This window comes from Symsagittifera roscoffensis, chromosome 2, assembly GCF_963678635.1.
Source record: "Symsagittifera roscoffensis chromosome 2, txSymRosc1.1, whole genome shotgun sequence".
In the NCBI taxonomy this organism is placed as follows: Eukaryota; Metazoa; Xenacoelomorpha; order Acoela; family Convolutidae; genus Symsagittifera; species Symsagittifera roscoffensis.
The window spans coordinates 37,154,261-37,174,969 of NC_087063.1; the positions used below are offsets into that span (position 1 = coordinate 37,154,261).

At 32.0% G+C, this 20,709-nt stretch overlaps 1 protein-coding gene across 1 annotated transcript in view; it reads left to right on the forward strand.

Moving 5' to 3' along the window:
• Positions 1-20,709, forward strand: part of LOC134840307 (uncharacterized) — a 107,917-nt gene continuing 87,208 nt past the window's right edge. Inside the window, exon 1 of the mRNA XM_063856059.1 lies at positions 1-546. Coding sequence (XP_063712129.1) covers positions 356-546 — 191 coding nt within the window. The 5' untranslated portion in view covers positions 1-355. The remainder of the gene's footprint in view (positions 547-20,709) is intronic.

Genomic DNA, 20,709 nt, shown 5'->3' on the forward strand with positions numbered 1-20,709 from the left:
AAGCAGGCGCGAGATTGGTTTGTTGTATTGAGAACTTCTCCGATTGACCTTCTGAACTGATATCTCTTTTCAGTCAAGAACGTTCAATAGTTTAGGAAAATATTATACTTTCGCGCAAGCCATTTCATCAATTACTGATTACAATAGATCTCGACTAAGTTTTCTGACTCAATTTCATTATTCAAAATCATCCAAGATCACATAAACTACAGTCGTTTCCTCTTTCTATACCGATCAGGAAACGATTAGTGTTTCTCATTGTCGCATAGAAAGTGCATAAATTGAATTGATCTCCAAAAAAATTAAATATTGCTGTTTTATCTTATAAATAAACAATCGAAAAGGTTGTAGTGCGATGGCGCATGAGGACTACGACGTGGGCGATGGGGGGCAAATGGGACAGGAGGAGTCTGGGGTGTTGTGCAGGGCAGTGCGCTACTCGGAGTCGTTCGTGTTCCCTGTGATGGTGTGCAGTCAACTCATCTGCTTCATCCTCAGTGCACTCTCCACATACTCACTCCTGAGAAAACACAGAAAAAGTCCCAAGTCAGTACACAACAGTGACACACACACTACAGTACAGCTCATATACCGTCCGAGTAAAGTGCTGCAGATTCTTAACCACATGTAAAAACGCACTGCTCGCATCGAGGCATGTTCAACTGCCCTTTAAACTTATGAGCCCTGAATGTTCTAACAGTTCTTGTAAGTATCTGAGGTAGTTTTTGGTTAAAAAATGACAAATTCCAATAGAAAGATTTTTTCGGCATATCTTCTCCTCTCTCATATTCAAACATGCAGTTTCAAGTACGAAGTGAAATGTTTCTCTACTAGGAACGCGTTATTTGGACCAGATGTTTCGCTATTAAATATTTTAATCAATAGTGACAGTCACATATAAGTTGAGAATTCGATTAAACGTGTTTTTCCTCTTCCCCATCCCCACTGTTAGTAAAAAATTACCCGCGTTTTGACGCTGACAGGGCATTACCTGAGTTTGAACGGATGGTCTAACTCATAGAGTAATTTCAGATAAGGTACACCGTCTGCTCGTCACGCTATCTTATTTTCGGCCTTCGCGCAACTTCTTAGTCTAATACCGATCTTAATCTTACTCTTATATCTCTTAGTCTCAATAGATCTAGAGTATACTGGTTGGATACGAGTTGGTCTCTTGGAAAAGGCAACTAAGCTGTAAGTTAAATTCAGAATGCTCTGGTGCTGAAATTACAAGTAATTTCAGCACTTACAAATAAATGGGTTGTTAGTTAGATGAAGTATGATTGGTTAGTCTTCAATATTTTTTAGGGATAAAATATCTAATTTAGAACCAATAATAATATATAGTTTGGATCAGGTTCCACTTATCCGGGGTTTACAGAGTTTTTGTTTCTTTGACTTATTTCTGTAGGGGAGGATGGATGATTGATTGTTCGTGTTTCGCGAGCATCATTTCTTTTCCATTCTTGGAGGAGGAAGCTCCAGGAAACTGGAATCGTAGATTTCATCTTGTCCTTCAACGATGACTTAGATCGTTAACAAAATCAGTCTGATTTCAAGATGGTTTGTTATGATCGTCTGTTCTTGATCGGTGTGGAGAACTATGTTTCGATCTGAATTAGGAATGGCGTGAAGTTCGAGTTGGAGGAAATGCCCTGTAACACGGATCTGTACGTATACTTGAACATCGAGGTGGTCATTGGTCTGTTTCAATGAATTCCTTTGCTTCGGAGTCAAATCGTACTTTAAATCCTTTGAGTTGTGGTTGTGAGCGGCATATCGGTTGTGTTTAGCCATTCTGTAGGTTATGCGTGATGAGCTCGTCTTAGCTGCTTGATGCTCGTCTTCGTAATTTTGTATGATCTATATTACTGCAATATATATTTTACATAATTAAATGTTTCGTTAGTCCTTCTTTTAGTTATGGTTTTTTATTAGTTTGTATCGCAAAAGCTTTTATTTTTAGTTCAGTTATTTTAAAAGAGTTACTCACACTTGAGTACCTCTTATCAAAATTAAGGAGTTGGTCACAAAGCGTGGATTCTAGCACGGTGGTTTAGGCCGGCTATTAAGCATGCTCAGGACTTCGTCCTCTTCTGGTGGGTTAGGCCAGGAGTGAGGGTATGATTTCATGCTGGTTTTTTTTGGGGTCCTGTTTTGTGTTAACTTTTTGTGTCGCGTTTGTTTCTGGTTTTTTCCTTTTGTTGTTTTAGTTTTGTCCTTTTCTTAAAAATCAATTTGTTTGGTTTGGGTTTGTCTTTCGACTTTTTGGCGTTTTATGCTTTCTTTTTTTGCCTTATCAAAAGTCTTCAAAAGAATAAATTATCGGTTTTTTAAGCTGTTTTAATCCAGTTTGGGTACTGTGGGTTTTCTTTTCTTAGTCATGCTGTTAGTTTGTGTTTCATTGTGTTTGTAAGCTGTGTTGGTTAGTTGGGATTATTATATAATTCCTTTCCAACCGGTTTGAAACTTGTTATTATTAGTTTGAGTTGTTATCAGTGAAAGTTGAAACTTGAAATCATCATTTTAAACAATTCGTCGTGGGCGAGTTGTGCGAGTGTGGATAAAATTTGTGTGCGATTGATTCTTGAAAAGGTTAGTAAAGCTGACATTTGTATAATTTAACTGCTGAAAATTTTAAATTTACTAACTTGAGGGGATTGAAATTATTAAATTTTTTTCAATGTATTTAGGTTTACTACATTGGGGAAAAGAATTTATAGATGAGTTTATTGCTGTGGAGAGAAAATTTTACTGCGTCATTTATTGCTGTTAGTTCATAAAAGTTTATGAATTATGAAAGATTTTGCTATTTGAAAAGTAAGTTTATAATGTATAAAAGAGTTTGCAATTTTTATTTCTGTTTTCTGTTTTCGTGGATGATGCTGATGTAAAGACTAATGAAGAAACATTTAATAAGAAATGGTTAGTCTGTTTTGAATTTATTAGTGTAAATTATTTAATTTATACTTACCTAATTATCGGGGAAGAAGCCATGAGGGAAGATATCGTGAATTGAAATTGATGTGGTTAGTAATTTTGCTAATATGCGAATGATGTTTTTAGTTTCGAGTAGTGACCATAGCAGTTGAAGTGCTTTTATGGTGTTTAGTTCTTCGGTGCCTACAGAAAACAAGTGATTGGTGTGTTGAATGAGGTTAAAAAGCTTGTGATTATATTTAGTATTGTTAATGAATTCTAATATTGGGATCTCTATAGGTTGAATATGTTCATGCGGGACAATGAAGGGTCGGGATTCTTCTGCATTAAAGGTCTTGGTGAGTGGACAAAATATTTACATTTGGGTTATAGGGTCATAACTTCTGAGGATTCCTTGGAAGTTAGTGTCTTTAATACAGTATGCGAATTTTAAGAAAAATGGTGAAATGTATTTTGAATTAATAAACTGAAAACGATGGTGGGGTTGTCGTGAAGGTGTGTGTAAATTAAAATGATTTTGAATGAATCTATAATATGAGTAAGTGTGCGTTTGTTTAGTTCGTAACATGATGTCGTGTAAACAGTGCAGATCTCGTTCTTTTTGAGTGAGAAAAAATTTTAAAGTTATCGTAAAATGATTCATAAGCCTGGATGTCGATTAGTGCTTCGGAAATAAGGTGGTTGTTTTTTGTCTAGTGAGCTTAGTGTAAAGATGTAGGGTGTTTGGATGAACAATTTTTCTGTTAGTTGTGGGTTAGCGAACTTATCTTTGTCGAGAAATTGGTCTTGGTTAGGTCTGAGGATTTTGTGATCATAATATTCAATAGAATAATCATTAGCTCGGGGTGCAGTGAAAGTTTTTAGCAGCTTTCTATATCCTACGTGAGTAAACTGTCTAGGTGTTAGTGCTGTGGTTAGTCTAAAAAAGTCAATTTTACTTTTTTAAATTTCGTGAGGTGTGTTATTTTGTGGTATACATAGTGGATTGGAGAAATAATAAAATGATGTCAAGTGAATTGTAGGGATTAGTACGTGCTCATTGACATAGTGGGGTTGTTCAGTGTGAGGGTTGGAATGACTAAGGGTATATTGAGGGAAGAGGGGTAGGGAAGTTTGGAGAAAGGCTGGAGTATTAGTGTGGTCAGGGTAGCTTACATAATCGCGGGCTGCTCCGTGTGTGGAGGGAAGCGGGTGGTTAGAAAATTTTCTTCTGAACGTTCTATATGCACGGTTATTTGTGGATGATGAATGGGTTGATGTTGAGGATTGATCGAAAGAAGGGGTATAATCTGAAGAGGGTGTAGGAGTTGATGGGTTTGATGATGTTATGTTTGATGATAATTGGTGAATAGTTAGAGTGTGAGGATGTTGTATTTGTTGTTGAAGTGTTATTAGATTATCTAGTTCTTGTGAAATTTGTGTGGTTTCTGGGGAATCGTTGTTGGAATGGTCATTGGTAAAGGGGGAGTATGTCGGAGTTGCTTGGGAAATATGTGAAACGGATGAGGGGAAGCATTTGTGGACTGGGAGTGAAAAGGTCGAAAAGGGGTTGGGAAAATGCTGGTGGGCTGGATTCGGAGTTTGCAAATTCGTCTGGGGTTTCGATTTCTGAGTTATTAAATTGGTAAATTGTATTAAAAACGGTGATGTCTGAATTAGTGTCAGAATCCATGCCGGACGATGTGTTAACATGGGGTGATTCAGGTGGCGGGAAAGCAAAAAAAGGGATGATGGGAATTGGGTTTTGGAGGTTGGCTGGGTGGGAAATGGAACGGTGAAGGGATCCAAATTGTCGGCTCATTGTGGGCTAAAAAAATTATTGTTCTGAGATTGAAAACTTCTTGTATGTGGCTGTTCGATTATTTGTTCATATGTATCGTCATTTTGAGATTATTGTGTTACAATGTGTTGAATTGGACTTTGTATATGATTTGGTCTTGAATTTGCGATGTTTGCTAGTGCTAAGTTTCTGAAATTCCGTGGTACTAGTGATAATGGATGGTTACGACTTAAACTTGGGAGTTGTGGTGCTGTAGGTAATGTATTTGTGTTATTATGTGATTCGTCATATGTGTTTGGTGTAGTTGATAATTTTATATTGTATTCTTTTATTTGTGCATCTAAAAGTATTTTATTTATAGTATAAAATAGTATAAAAATAGTATAGTATACTTATAGTATAAAAGCATTTTAAATATTCTGAAAAATCCTGCAAAAAGTATGCGTGCTACGCTCGCTTGTCTTTTGACTTGTGTTTGGATCGCGCATGTGTAATAAATTCCTTTTAATAAAGAAAAATAAATCCAATAAAATTAAACATTGCGTATAATACTGTCAATCTTTCTAAGATGTAATATGGCCATCCTAGAAAGGCTAAAATTTCGTTTTTCAAATTTAAAAAACTAAAAATATTGATTGTTGATTTATCCTGTGGTCGATTTTTTCCGCCGTTTAGATAAATAAAATCTTTTATGTCTTTAAAATATCCACTGGAATCTTTTGCGTAAATGTCTGAAAATCCTGCTGTTTCTGCAAGTTTTCGTAACTTCTGATCTACTGATTGTCGTTGAATAGGTCCATCTTTGTATTTTTTTCTTGAAATTGTTGTGTACGTTTGTGGTGTTGTATGACGGATTTAGAATAGATGCCTATCGATTGTAAATCGACATTTGGGTTTCGGGCTATAGCTCTTATGCTTTCGGCATTAAAAGTTGAATATGGTGTAAGTAGATAGTATTTATCTTCATCGGGATTTAAATGTACAACGTTGTGGCTATTTTCTGATCCACATGGTACTGCTGTAGCCCCAAAATATGTTCATCGTGAGAGTGTTTCAAAAAAAAAAAACTATATATTTGTAAATTTATGGGGTTCTTTTGTAACATCGTTTATCTTCAAAAACGTATAAAGGTGATACTTTTTTGGTACAAGTGTAATACCATAAGATGTTTCCTTCATAATCAATAAATTTGATCTATTGCTGGATAACAAATATTCTGCATATGGTATTTTTAGAACTGCTAGTGCTAGTGATTGTAAAATTTGTGTTCTTTCAAGTTCACATAGTTGGTGTAGTGTTTCTAATTCTGAAAGTAAAATTTCTTTAAAAATTCTGCTTATTGTGTAGTTTAGTTTCATATCTAAATGTATATCATAGTGAATTGCGCCAAAATGTGTTCTGTTCATAAGTGACAATTTTTGTAATTGCGTACTTTATGTGTCCTGTGTTTTTCTGAAAATTTACTAAAACTTAGGGATTTTCGTCGGTAAGTGAGCGAGATGTGGCCATTGGGTTTACGGTTAAATGTCCTGTTTTCTTGTCGAAACCATTTTCGTATTCGACAAAATTTCTGAATACTGTGTTTTATAAAGTGGCTTGTTGTATTTACAAGCAAGTTCTGTTTCTGGATATATTTGAAATCGTGTTAATTTGTTTTCTATATTGTGGATGTTTCTAAATTTGTGGTTTGTAGATCTAACTTGGTCGGTGTTTACATTTTCATATGGGATTGATTCGATAAAACATTTTTGGTGAAATTTGATCATTCCAGCGTGTATTTTTGCTTCTTGAAAAACTGTGCAGGTTTCTTCGGGAAACTTGTTTATTTTTGTTAAAATCGTGTCGATATTGTAATCTGTTTAATTCCCAGTTGTGTAATCTATTACTTGCCTGATGTTAAGCAAATAATGGTGGGGTTGCTACGAATGTATTCCGATCTAATCGTAGTGGTATATTTTGAGATGATTGTTCTTGATATCGTGAGTCAAGGTTGGTAGGGAAATTTAGGGGAAAAATTGATGGTGATATTTGGCTTGAAGAAGGTGTTGAGGGAAGAGAAAGTGTTTTGGGTAATGTAGATAGTGTTGTACCGAAAGAAATGTCAACTGGGTTGTTTACTAAATTTGGTTCACCGTGAGGGTATTTGTTTGTCACCCAATATGGAGGGCGTTCTGTGGTTGTTGGGTTCTTAAAAGGGTTTTCTCTAATTTATTCTGTTGTAGGGGTTGAACCTAAGTAATCAGATGGAATATTTGAAATGCTTTGTTGTGAAGCAGTTGGAGGTGTTTCTGGTAATGTGCTACTTGAAAGGTCTAAGGGACTTGATGTTGGTGATTGAGGTATGTTAAATCGAACTCTGGGGGTATAAAAATTTCCATTTCGTCTTGGATGTATAGTTTGTCTATTTATTTTGAGTGTGTTCTGGTTTTGACTTATGTGTCTTACTCTGTTAAAATCTTGTTGTAGGTGTGGGTACATATTATATGTTGGTTCGTATTGTGGATCACTTAAAGTTGCTTGGCGGACAACTGGTTTTAATAGTTCAGATAATCGTGCGTGTCTTTCTTCAAAAGTACATGGATTTTCTTGAAAAGAAAAGCGTGTAGATGAATAGGGACTCTTGGTACTTGTGGGTTTTGTTGGATTTTCTTGGGACGTTGTTGGTGGGGACTGTGGTGGGGGTTGTTGATTAGCAAGCTTGGAAAATTTCTTTGATTGACGTTTTTTATGATGAAAATTTATGTTTGTTCCAGTATTCTTCAATGAAAAGAAACAAGAGAATAGTGGCTAATGCAAATGTGATGGTTGCCTTTTGTATACATTTACATTTTGTCATAATCAGTGATGTTAAAAATGTGAGAAAAATAACAAATAGTAGAAAGATATCTGTTCTACTAAATATATTACGAAACATTTAAATAGTTATGAAATTATCGTACCTGAGGAGGTTATCAAGTATTGTGAAAAGGGATATATTTACTTCAAAAATTGAGTAGAAAACTAAAATCAGATTGTAAAATATAATGAAAAGTATGAATAGGGTTTCTATGATATTAGTTAAAATGTTGTAAAAAATTGTCGAAGATTTGAAAGGGGTATTAAAAGGTTTGAAAATATTTGTTTGAATTTAGAGACCGTTGTTGAGAGAAACATTTAGGAAGTGATTTGGTTTGCCGAATTTTTAAAAATTTTTTGTGGCGAAATTCCAGTGCGGTCGGATTATTTATTGATTTTTTGACAAGTGGATTGGATTTCGTCAAAAGTTGTTGAGGGGTTATTTTGAGATGTCGGGGAGATCTTCGTAGTTTTGTTTTTATTTATGTAATAATTGGGGGTATCCAAGAAAAATTCGTACTTTAGGCTAAATGATCATGTGCTTTTTGTTCTTTAGGATAATTTAATAATTTTGCTTGAGGGTTTTATGAGTGCTAAGTTGGGAAAATATTGTTTATCTTTGTACTGCTTGATAGGGGAGGGTTGTAATATTGAGATTATAATTATTTTAGTTGTCATTTTGTAGCAGTTTGCTTATTTTTGACCTGGAGGTCTTGAAGTTACAGTTATAGATAAGCCTAGAGGTGAATATGTGTCGGCTAATAAAATCGTATTGCTATAAATAAAGTGTCTTATTCGGGATGGTTTCTATTAGCTGATTTTGAACTAGATCTGTTCGATTGTTTTTCAGCATGTTTTTTTGAAAATGTGGATTGTTCAAAATAATTAAAAGAAGATGATGGAAAACGGAAATGAAAGTTATTTTTTAAATTCTTTTTTCTTCAATTTTTTAGATTGTGGAATGAAGGTTTTACAATTTTTTCGTGGTTGACTTCTGAGTCGTGATGATTCTCTATGTTGAGATTTTTCTTTTTGATCTTGTGGTAGAATTTTTTTCTGTCATTTTCCTATTTTTTCTTTCTTTTTGAGATATTCGTGTTTTTTGTTTTGGGGATGTTTGGTTAACAATTTATTTTTGTTGATCTAATTTTGAGCTTGTTTGTTTATCGGTGTGGTGATTCAATTTAGTTTCTCAATTGTTTTGAACAATTTTTAAACCTCTGAAAGAATATGATTGTGTTAATTCACGGAGTGCATATTCTTTTGGGTTATAGGGTAATAGGTTATTGCGGTGTTGAATAATTTCTTTTTTATTTGTGTCAATCAGTTTGTATGTGACATCAGTGGGTTTCTCAATTGTTTGGTATGGTCTTTTTCGGAGTGGTTGTAAATTTTTAGAAATTGCTTTTGTGTTGTAAAATTGGGGACTAAAACAAATGTTCCTATTTTCAATTCTGTTGCTGGTGTAAAGCGTGAATTTATTTGGGTATTATGTTTTGTCTTTGTAGCAATTTTTTTTGTTATTTTTTGATAAATTTCATTGTGTTTTTTATCTTTATTTAAAATCCATTCAGTGTGGGTACTGGAAGCTAATTTTAAAGTTTGTGGATGATGAAAGTGGTCTTCATCATGGGTATGCAGTGGTAGATTATAACAAATTGAATCTTTGTTTGGTTTACAATAACCTTGTGCATTTTTATGGACGTTTGCTGTAAACATTATTGTTTTACATGGTTTTTGGTTGAATACCATTTCATATGGTGACATTCCTAATGTTGTTGTATTTTGTGAGTTATATGAAAGTGGAAATAATTGTTTCATCTGCTGACCATTCAGTATATCGGGTATCATTTCCGTTAATGATACATCTGAGATATTCCTGTAATAAACGGACCCCCATGTAATAACATAGGCTATAGAGTATCCGGTCCGCACCCTATGTAATAATATAGGCTATAGATTTCCCAATGTATTAAGATAGGGAATAGGTTTCCCAATGTATTCAGATACGAGGTTTCAGATGGTAAGATGGTAAGTTTTTTTTCGGCGCCCGAATTTCCCATGTATAGATTTCCGTATGTATAAGAAATTCCTTGTAGGGAATTAAAAACTCATTAGGGAATAGATTTCCCTATTAAATAAGATAGGGAATAGGTTTCCTATGTATTAAGATGGTAAGGTTTCAGATGGTAGGTTTCAGAAAAATTTTTGGCGCCCGAATTTATTGAGCTCGATTTTGCCGATACTTGCGTTTCTTAGCTAGCTTCTACGGTTTAGATGTTTTGATTATTTTTTTATAGGTTTGATTCAACGAGAAAACTATCTAAAGCTATACTGAAACCTAACGAAACTTCGAGAAAAAAATCATGTTTTTTGAAAAAAAATTTGGTTTTTGCGTGGAAATGTCTAGTTTTTTTCGCAAAAATTTTGGCTCGCATTATCTAATTGTTAATTAATACTGGTAAATTATGTGTAGGTTTAGAAATTAAGGTTATGTACTTAGTTTAATTGTAAATGATAAGTCAATGGTAAGAGTTTTTGGGCAAAAACTTGGAGTTTTTGTCACAAAAATTGAAAATTTTTCATAAAAACTTTAAAACACTATAAATTTTATTGTAATTCGATCTAATTTATTGGATAATCTTACTTTCTATCTACCTGAATTTATGCCAAAACTTACTGAAACTTCAAAAAAAATCCAATTTTTGGAAGAAAAAAAGCAAAAAATTCAAAGTTTTCGATAAAATTGCAAAAAAAATTTCAAAGTTTTTGGAACAAACTGCAATATTTTCGAAAGAACTGCAAAAATCTCAAGATTTTGGCTAATTTTTTGTTGCTTCTGATCTAATTGAATAACAAGTAAATACGTTTAGAGTTTAAAATTAAGCTCAAATTGTATTTCAATTGGCATCATGTTGAGACACTGATACAAAACTTTGAATAGAAATATGGATTTTTCCAAATTTTTCTCACAAAAAATTGAAATACGATAAATTTTAGCATTATTTGAGCAACAAAGCGGGTTATATAATGCTCTCAACATTAACAAGAAAGCTCATAAAAGCTGAATTGAAATTGAAACTAGTGAAAGATAGTGAAAATAACCGTAATTTTCAAGAAAGTAAAATAAAAATTATTCAAATTTGTCAAAAATTTTCCATGTTCAACCTTTTAATTGGATATTTAACTGCTTTTTTGTCCAATTCAGGGATAATTGAAATAGGACTCTCAATACAAATGAACATTAAGAGCAAAATTTTATAAAATTTCTAGATTTTTGCTCAATGATTAACCCAAATTTGTACCGAAATTACAAATTCAGAGAAGTTATTCACCTTAATAGTACAAAATTTCAGTTCAATGATGAAAAATGAACAGTTAATTGCTACAATTGACTAAAAATGAGATAAATTTTTATTAAAAATTTATTCGATATTGGCTCAAATTCAACAAAATCTTCTTCATAACTGATGATTATCTCTCTGTTGCTTCTGCAACATAATTTTCACGATTTTCCGTAGAAATGTTCTATTCTTAAAAAATATACTTACTTTCGGCTTATTACATGGTTTCGCTATTGAACACACTTTGCAAGAAAATTTAGTCAGAACTGGAGAATTTAGGGGGAAAATAGTATCAATCGAACGATCAATTTGCTAGCAGAGATGAAATTAGAACTGATACCGTCTGATTATTTTGATAAAAATTGTAAATGTCTTCCTCAAGTTTCCCTTGTTAGGTGCTACAGTAATTTATTTAAGCAAAAACACAATTTTTAGGATAAATATCTATCACTTTTTTGGAAAAATAGTCATTTTTTCATGATTTTCTGTAGAAATCCTCTATGCTTTAAGGTTATTCCTGCTTTCTACTTAATGCATGTTTTCGCTATTGATTACATTTTGCAAGAAAATTTAGTCAGAACTGGAGAATTTGGGAGAAAAATAGTATCAATTGAACAAACAATTTGCTAGCAGAGATGAAATTAGAACTGATACCGTCTGATTATTATGATAAACATTGTAAATTTCTTCCTCAAGTTTCCCTTGTTAGGTGCTACAGTAAACTATTTAAGGAAAAATACAACTTATGGAATCAATAACTATCACTTTTCTGGAAAAAAAGTCATTTTTTTATGATTTTCTCTAAAAATGCTCTATGTTTTAAGGTTTTTCTTGCTTTCTGCTTAATACATGTTTTCGCTATTGAACACATTTTGCAAGAAAATTTAGTCAGAACTGAAGAGTTTAGGAGAAAAATAGTATCAATTGAACGAACAATTTGCTGGTAAAGATGAAATTAGAATTGACACCGTCTGATTATTACGATAAAAATTGTAATTGTCTTCCTCATGGTTGTCTTGATACAGTAAATTATTTAAGCTAAATTACAATTTTTGGGTCAATAACTATCGTTTTTCTTGCAAAACAAATATTTATGAGGGACGTTTTCTCAAAAATATCCAGGTGAGAAAAAATCAATGCTTTCTTCCCCAAGTTTCCCTTGTTAGGTGCTCCAGTAAACTATTTAAGCAAAAATACTGCAAGAAAATTTTTATTCTAATATTCAGACGGTGTCAATTCTAATTTCATCTTTACCAGCAAATTGTTCGTTCAATTGTTCGTTCGTTCATCTCTGCTTGCAAGAAAATTTAGTCAGAACTGGAGAATTTGGGAGGAAAATAGTATCAATTGAACGAACAATTTGCTAGCAGAGATGAAATTAGAACTGATACCGTCTGATTATTATGATAAACATTGTAAATGTCTTCCTCAAGTTTCCCTTGTTAGGTGCTACAGTAAACTATTTAAGGAAAAATACAACTTATGGAATCAATAACTATCACGTTTCCGGAAAAAAAGTCATTTTTTTATGATTTTCTCTAGAAATACTCTATGTTTTAAGGTTTTTCTTGCTTACTGCTTAATACATGTTTTCGCTATTGAACACATTTTGCAAGAAAACTTAGTCAGAACTGGAGAGTTTAGGAGGAAAAGAGTATCAATTGAACGAACAATTTGCTGGTAAAGATGAAATTAGAATTGACACCGTCTGATTATTACGATAAAAATTGTAATTGTCTTCCTCAAGGTTGTCTTGATAGAGTAAATTATTTAAGCAAAATTACAATTTTTGGGTCAATAACTATCGTTTTTCTTGCAAAACAAATATTAAAAAGTTTTTTTTCTGATTTATGAGGGACGTTTCTCAAAAATATCCAAGTGAGAAAGAATCGATGCTGGTTAAAACATTCAAAAAAATACGTAAAAAGTGAGAATATAAATGTGTTTTTACAATTTAAAAAAAATTAGGAGCAGCTTTATTAGTTATATTCTGAAAACCTCCGGAAATACGCAAGGGAACCTAGTTCCTAACATCTACAATATCTAAAAACTTTTAAAAGAGCGCGTCTCAAAAAATGATTTAGCAAAGGAAATCAAGGTGCAAACTGGAACAATTGTGTAATTTTCGGATTTTTATTAAGCAAAAAAAAACTCTATCTAGTTAAAAAAAAAGTGTAGATCTTAAAAGCTGTTTTTCCTTTATGCTTCATGTACTTCTTCCAAAAGATGTCGGATTGAGTTTGTTTTACAAAAATTATCCTCAAAACATCTGATTTTTCATAAAAAGTTACCTTATATATCAAAGGATAACAAACTTTTCTAATGAATTACACATAAATACCAATCTTTGACACTTTTTATGTCGGAGTTTTTCTCAAAATATGGTTTATAAGCTAAATTTTAGTAAAATTATCTCAAAACTCCCAATGAATTGAATTGAGTTTCTATCTCATTTTCTCAGTTTTTGCTTCATCTTCTATCTATCAAATTAATCCAATTCGAACAAAAAATTTGAAAAATGAACTTTTGATGGAAAAAGGTATCTTTTCAACAAACATTCGACAATCCGAAGCTGAATTAATACCATGAATCCTTTGCGAAACGTCTTTAAATTATTTTCTCTACTTGATAATTTTTTATTGCTGTTTCAACTCTGAATTTCTGTTTTGAAGTAAATTTTTGGTTGAGAATGATGTATATTATTATCTTGAAATTTTCGGATGTTAGCAGAAAATACATTTTCCAGGACAACTATCACTTTCTTTTCTGAATCGTAGAAAAAAAAGCAAAAGAAAACCATAATTCTTAGTAAATCAATCCCCAATATCTGCTACGCTCTATTCTATGATTACTCTTACAAGCACTAAGCAATAAAATTTTAAAATGGTTACTAGGTAAAACCTTTCAATAAATCAATGTTTCATAAATATCCAGTTTTTTTTTAAAATTTAATCAAATACTTAAGCACTCCTTAGCGTATGTGATTCACTTTTACTACAAATTTATCGCAACAAAATCCCCGCAAGCTGGCAACCCATGGAGTTTTCACAGTAGATGGAAGATTTTCTGATCGATTTCCATTGAAAGTTTCAAGACAATTTGAACTCGGTTGTTGCTGGTTTTATCATCAATCAGAACCTTTGAAAATGACAAAACAAGAATAATGATGATAAAACTGTAAATTTTTTACTAGAAGTTTTTCAAATTTAGTGTATAGTCTTTTCAGATTCAGTAAAAAATTATGATTCAAAGTATTTTCTACTATGTTTTAATTAAAAACATATCAATTTTACCTTCTCTTGGAGTGTGTTTTGAGACTGCTGAGCATATAATTTAACATTATAATGACAAGGCTTCTTCTTGATATGCTTAGTAAGTTCCTCGCTGCTATATGTATAAAAGTTGCAATTGGAACACTTTAAAACGTCACAGTGCTTTCAATGTCTTGATGCGTGTAAGCGAGTGTATTCTCTTCCACATTCAAGACACGCAATTCTTTTGTTTCTATTAAGTAGCGGCATCTCAATAGGAAGAAAAAGAAAAAAAATGGGAAATTTAGAATGTCCCAAATTTTCAGTAAAGAAAAGTTGAATAGGCTCAAAAAATGAGTAAAAGTGAATAAAAACAGCAAATGTCTTGAACAATTGTTTTTGACGTGAAAGAAAATCAGAATAGATACACTATTTAGCCTAGCTGAAATGAAAATCATCTAATTTAACCATGGAGTTTTCAAAAATTTGCTATCAACCAATCAGAATTGCGCATTCATTTTAAGGAAATTTTTATTTTTTTCTGATATCAACCAATCAGAATCGAGCTTCAATGGTCATGGAATTTTTAATAAAGTTTATGACAACCAATCGAAACTGAGTTCTACTTCTCATGGGTTTTACAATAGTTTTGCTATCGTTTGTAGATATCAAGGATTTCTTCACAGGTAGTATTTGTGGTAATAACCAATCAGAATGAAGTATTCACAGATTTTAAAATACTTTGTAGATCAGAACCAAACTATGTTTATGAAACTTCCCAATCAATCGATTTAATTGAATTGTTCTAACATAACTAACTAACATATACAATTGACACCAAAGTGAGATAAATGAGATTTCTTGTCTGGTTTATATTGTTTTTTTGATGCTGAATTCAAATTTTGAAATTTAAATCAAAATTTTTTCAATTTGTTCTATTTCTAACCAGTGAAAAGAGAAATTACCAAAATTTACTTTTTTGTGGTTTTTTTCTGGTATATTGTAATATAAACAACCGGAAGTTTTTTAAATTTGGATAGTCGATTAAAAGATAATCTGACAACTCTAGATTTTGCATTTGTATCAAATTCAAAACAGTAATCGAAATGATGTTCCTTATCTTCAATATTTGTTTCAAAGAATCTTCCATTCTTTTTTTTACTGATCGACCACTCAATTTGAGTTAGTTCTTCTAAATAAAATCATAGTTGATAAATCTGGCAGTATTCTTCTTTTCTGAAATCTCCTCTCCATCTTTTTAACAGAATTATTAAACTTTCTGTGTTTCTATACAAGTTAAAACTAATACAATCTCCATCGACGTCATCTGTCCACCACTCTTTTTGTTTTTTGTAGTAGTTCAACCTTAAAATCTGATAAATGTTCATTTCAAACATTGAAAACGCTTTTGATAGAAACAAATTTCTTACTGAAATTAACAAAGAAACTTGAAAAAACTCGATTTGTTGAACCATTTTTACTTATTTTGTAACCAAAATTAAATGTAATTCCCTTATTTAGAGACTGATTAGTTTTAAGTTAATTCATGCAGCCAATCAAAACCTCAAATTAAGGCCATTGAAAACAACCAATGAAATTCAGAATTTCGAAAAATAATGATAATGTTACAGCTAACTATACATTTTGTTTGTAATGTTGTTCAAATAAGACAAATTTTACTCAATTTTTGATGAAAGCATTAATTAAATAAATTTTTCTGTAATTTCCTAAAATATTACTGGAAAATCTATTGATAATTGGATAGTGCTTTATGTCAATTTTGATTAAATTTTCATGTTTTGTCTGACTTTTCCTCAGATATCCCAGCTCTAAATGTGAACTTCAGTGACAAAAAATAGCTTTGAACCAACATTTTTTCAATTAACCAATATACAAAACATCACAAAGCATTACTGAGGCTAACAATTATCAACAAACAAAAAGTCTCCCAAAATTTGGGACAGTTCTTTGAATTCGTTCAAAGTATGGTTGACATAGGCAACTTGTTTCATTGCTTCATTCTCTTTTGCGGTGAACAGTCGAATCTGAATGTAGGGAGGTTTGTTAATATTGTACTTCTTGATTGTGACACACACCCTCCTTATGTTGTATGTTGCTATTTCATATACTCTATTACAGATCTCCAGCTCCTGATCCATAGTTGATTCTTTGCCAGGTTTGGCTTCATATATAGGTACGAGTCCAAGGTTTTCGGCATCGTGAATAACAGTATTCCGGAGTGTCGATAATGCTTCACTTTCTTTTTCACTAAGATAGACTTGTTGGGACTTTTCAAATTGTCCCAAATCGTTAATGTTTAATAGTTGAAAGCAGGGCTCAAAATAAAATTTCCCCTTGTAGGATTTTTGGAACCAAACAAATCTCCCAATTCTTGTTTGATTTTTTGAAAACTCAATATAATTGGGACTAGTGTCTTTTCTTGAACACATTTTTGAAGAACAGACTGATCAGATCAAGAGAAATGAGAAAAATGATTTTGAGATTAAATGAAAATTGAAGTAAATGTATGACTCATCATGATTTCCATTTATGGAAGTAATACCAAATAAGGAATGTTTTGTATGAAATTTACATATACCGAAATCACGTAGGCGTTACTTCTTCTATATAAATCCACAATTCTCAGCAAAAATCATTCTTCCCAATGGCTGCTGCTATGTGTCAAGCTCTTCCCAGCTTTTATTCAGATGATTGTAAAAAATCGCTATTTATTTCCGTTACCAGTGATTTTTACGAAAAATACATAGTAACACAGGATTATTGTTTCTCTACCCACAATTCTTTATGTTCTTTGGAAAATTCTAAGTTCCATTTGGTTTTAGTAGGAATATCTCTTAGCCAAATTTTTCAGAGATTAGATAAATAAGTATACATATATCAAGAAATTGACTGTCTTTACAATTTGTTCAAACACAGATTCTATTCAAGTATTGTTACGTCAAGCGGAGAAATTTTCAATCAGCTTAGACGAGCTGTTCAACATAACTTACGATGGAGAGGAGCCGAAAAGTTGCATAGTATTGCAAAGAAACGTCTAATTCGGAAAAAATTCAAGAGACATTATTTATGTTCCAACCAGAAACTGGCTTCCGCATAAACTCTTGGTTCAGCGTTTCTGGATAGAATTCGAAAAATTCAAAACTCAAAATATGAATCTGATTTGTTTAAGATTATTGATTGCTTTATTGATTGTCATGGTTCTGTGCATAGTGATTATGTAAACTTTGTGATAAAATAATCAATTGTTTTCAAATGTGCTCTTAAAAATTTATACTGATTAATCTTTAAAAACTAAGCTTTAGTTCAGGAACACTTTATTCAAATGATAAAAAAAAAATTAAATTCAATGGGAAACTTGAAAAAATGTGTAAAAAATCAAAAATTGAGTTAATTTTCGAGTCCTTGTCACTTTCTTCTTCATGTGCCACACCATGTTTCTTTCTAAACAGAGCTAAGTTATCCTGTTGAACCTTCAATTTTTCTTTCTTGTACCTTCTATCACAAATTGTTTCAATTTTTCGCCAATCATGTAGGGAAATTCTTAAGGGACTGAAACACTCCTTCGGATCTCTGTAGAAGATGTCAAATTCAACCATTTTTTCAAAAATAGTCATTTGTAGTAAATGTTCACTTGTAAGCAAACGAAAACTATTTCCGTATCCCAGATCGACAACTTCATCAAAGTATTTTTCATTTGAATCATATGAAAACCCGTATTTTTTTCTCGAAGGTGACTTAGACATAGCCAATTCTTTTCCAAATTCCCTAACTCTTCTACTCTCGAGTTCTCTCCATTCCGAAAGATCTATTATAATTTGCTCACTAGCTTGGGACATTTTATTAAATTTGAGAATTTTGACAGTTTCGGTGCCAATTTCAAACTGGATGCAGTAACTCACCCGTTCTATTATGATTGGTTTCAAAGTTTGAGATAGATTTCAGTTTCTTCTAAAAATTCTTCTCATGTCGGTAAAATGAACTGAACTGTGGGAGATTTTCAATTGAAATGAAATAAATATTTTTTCACCTGTAGATTTTGCTGAATTTCTCATAAAAAATGAACTCCAAAAATTTTGCAACACTTGATTGACTTTAATTGTTTATAAAGGATTTTGTAAAATAAGAATTTTTTGTTGACAAAGATTTTTCAAAAGGGAAGAATTTCATTGAAAATTATTCCTATTATTTACAACCCTGGTTGCGTATCTTTATTTAGATTTAAAGAACTAGCAAAATAACTAAAATCCACAAATTTTTTAATCAACGTCATCACCTTAGAGTTAGTTCTGGAATTCTGATTGGTTAATTTTTAGTGATTATTTCTAGAATTTTGAAGATTGAGAAAAATTTGGATGTTAATGTGTAATGACTTCTTATAAAATTCAAGGATTTAGTCTGTCGATTCTAAAAATTAGAAGATTCTAGAATTTAATGAATAGTGACGTCAATTTCTGGTGGAAATATTCCACAACTTTTACTGTTCTATAAAAGTTAAAGTGTAATGACGTCATTTTCTCAGCTAGAATTACTTTTTTATTACCTAAATAATTCAAAAGCTACCTTCCTAGCTCTGTAGAGGAATCATGTCAGACCCTCTGAATGGCTTTTTCAAATAGTTTTTCTTAAGATAATTGAATATTTTTTACAAGAATTTTGTCAAAAACAATTTTTTCTAGCCTGAACAGTTTTTAACATATCATTATAAATAACGTTTTTTACGTATATCTATCTAAGAATTTGTTTTTTAGGAAAATGCACGTTTTTCTTGGTTTTTTCAAAAATTACGTTGAATTTTTTTTTTTTTTTGTAAATGATAAGGCAAAAAACGCAAAACTTTAATGTAAAAAGCATGTTGACTTATTGCTTAGAAAACTTCTAATACCCTGGTTTTCAATTGTTTCTGATCAACAGACATTTAAAAATTAGTTTTTTGAAGGATATAATTTTGAATAAAAGTTTCATAAAGATTAGCAATTAACTGTGCAAGAAAAATTGTAATGATTTATTTCGGCAAGATGGGAAAAGTGTTTCAATTTTTTGAAGCGTATGCGAAAATTGTTTCATTTTTTTTGTACAATTGCGAAAATTGTTTCAATCTTTTTGACGAAATGCGAAAAGTGTTTTAATTTTTTTTGACAAAATGCGAAAAATGTTTCAATTTTTTTGACAAGATGCCAAAAGTGTTTCACTTTTTTTGACAAGCTGCGAAAAGTGTTTCACTTTTTTTGATAAAATGCGAAAAGTGTTTCAATTTTTTTTGACAAGATGCGAAAAGTGTTTCACTTTTTTCGACAAAATGCGAAAAAATTTTTACTTTTTTTCGATAAAATGCGAAAAGTGTTTAAATTTTTTCTACAAAGTGTTAAAAGTGTGTAAATGATGCAAAAACCATTAGGTAACTTTTTACTTGTGTACAATTTTTTTAGTGTTTTTCCGAATATGTGTGCAAAAATTAGTTCGGAGCTCTAAATTAAGTTCTAATTGTTTTTCAATGGTTTACCTTGAACCTCTCATCTGTTCTCATAATTAAAATGAAATTGAAGAAAATAATTAATTAAAGAAAACGAAGTCAATACCAAACAACCTTTATTTACAAAAACATTTAATCAAAGAGCTGTCGAGCAGCAGAAGAGTTCTGGAGGTACTCTATAGAACGCAGAGCTGGACGAGGTTCCATTGCTGGTGGTTGTTGTGGAGCTGGAGGTGTCATTGTTTCTGAGAAACCTTCATCTTCATCTATTGTGATGGGGTTTTCGTCTGATCCTTCCACCTCCCAAAGAAAGAGGAAGTCGTCGACTGGTTGAGCCACAAATATTGAGTCCGGAATCTCGGGATAGTTCATTCCCACATGATCAGAAACTTCCTCCATCATTTGCATTTCTTCAAGTTGGTTCTCTGTCATGGGTACTTGTGTCATATGATGTTCGTTAAAATCCCTTCGCATCACTTCCACCATGTGCCAGACTTGGATTGGGATGTCCATTCGTGCCAGAAAAACTCCAGAGACTGTTTCTCGCACTTGAATTTGTACTGCGAAAATTCTACAGAGTACATAAGGTTGCTGTTTTGCACTGAGAAGATCATTTTGAGCAATAAACTGAGTTAAAGAGTAAAAACAAGAAAGAGCTGATAAAAGGGTGGCTGACGGAAGATAAGTTGAAATTAAGGTAGTTAGAGCTGAGAAAGGAGGTAGTTGACGGTAGTTAAGTTGAAAATAAAATGATTTTTAGTTAGGAGTTAGGGGTACCTTCAACTCGAATGTGTGGGTTTGACCAATCAGAATTGATTTTCCTTATTTGGATTGTAGTCGTGTCCAATCAGATTTCAGCTTCCTTTTATGGCGTTCTTGGATAAAAGTCGTGTCCAATCGGAAACAAAGCTCCATTTTGGATATTGTCGTTTCCACTCACAAAAATGTTTATTTTGTTCTAGTTGTCGTATTCAATCAGAGAAATGTTTAAAGACTTAAACCTTCCAAATCAGTAAAAATATACACAAAATCAATTGCAGCAAAAAATGACCAAATGTTGTTTACCTT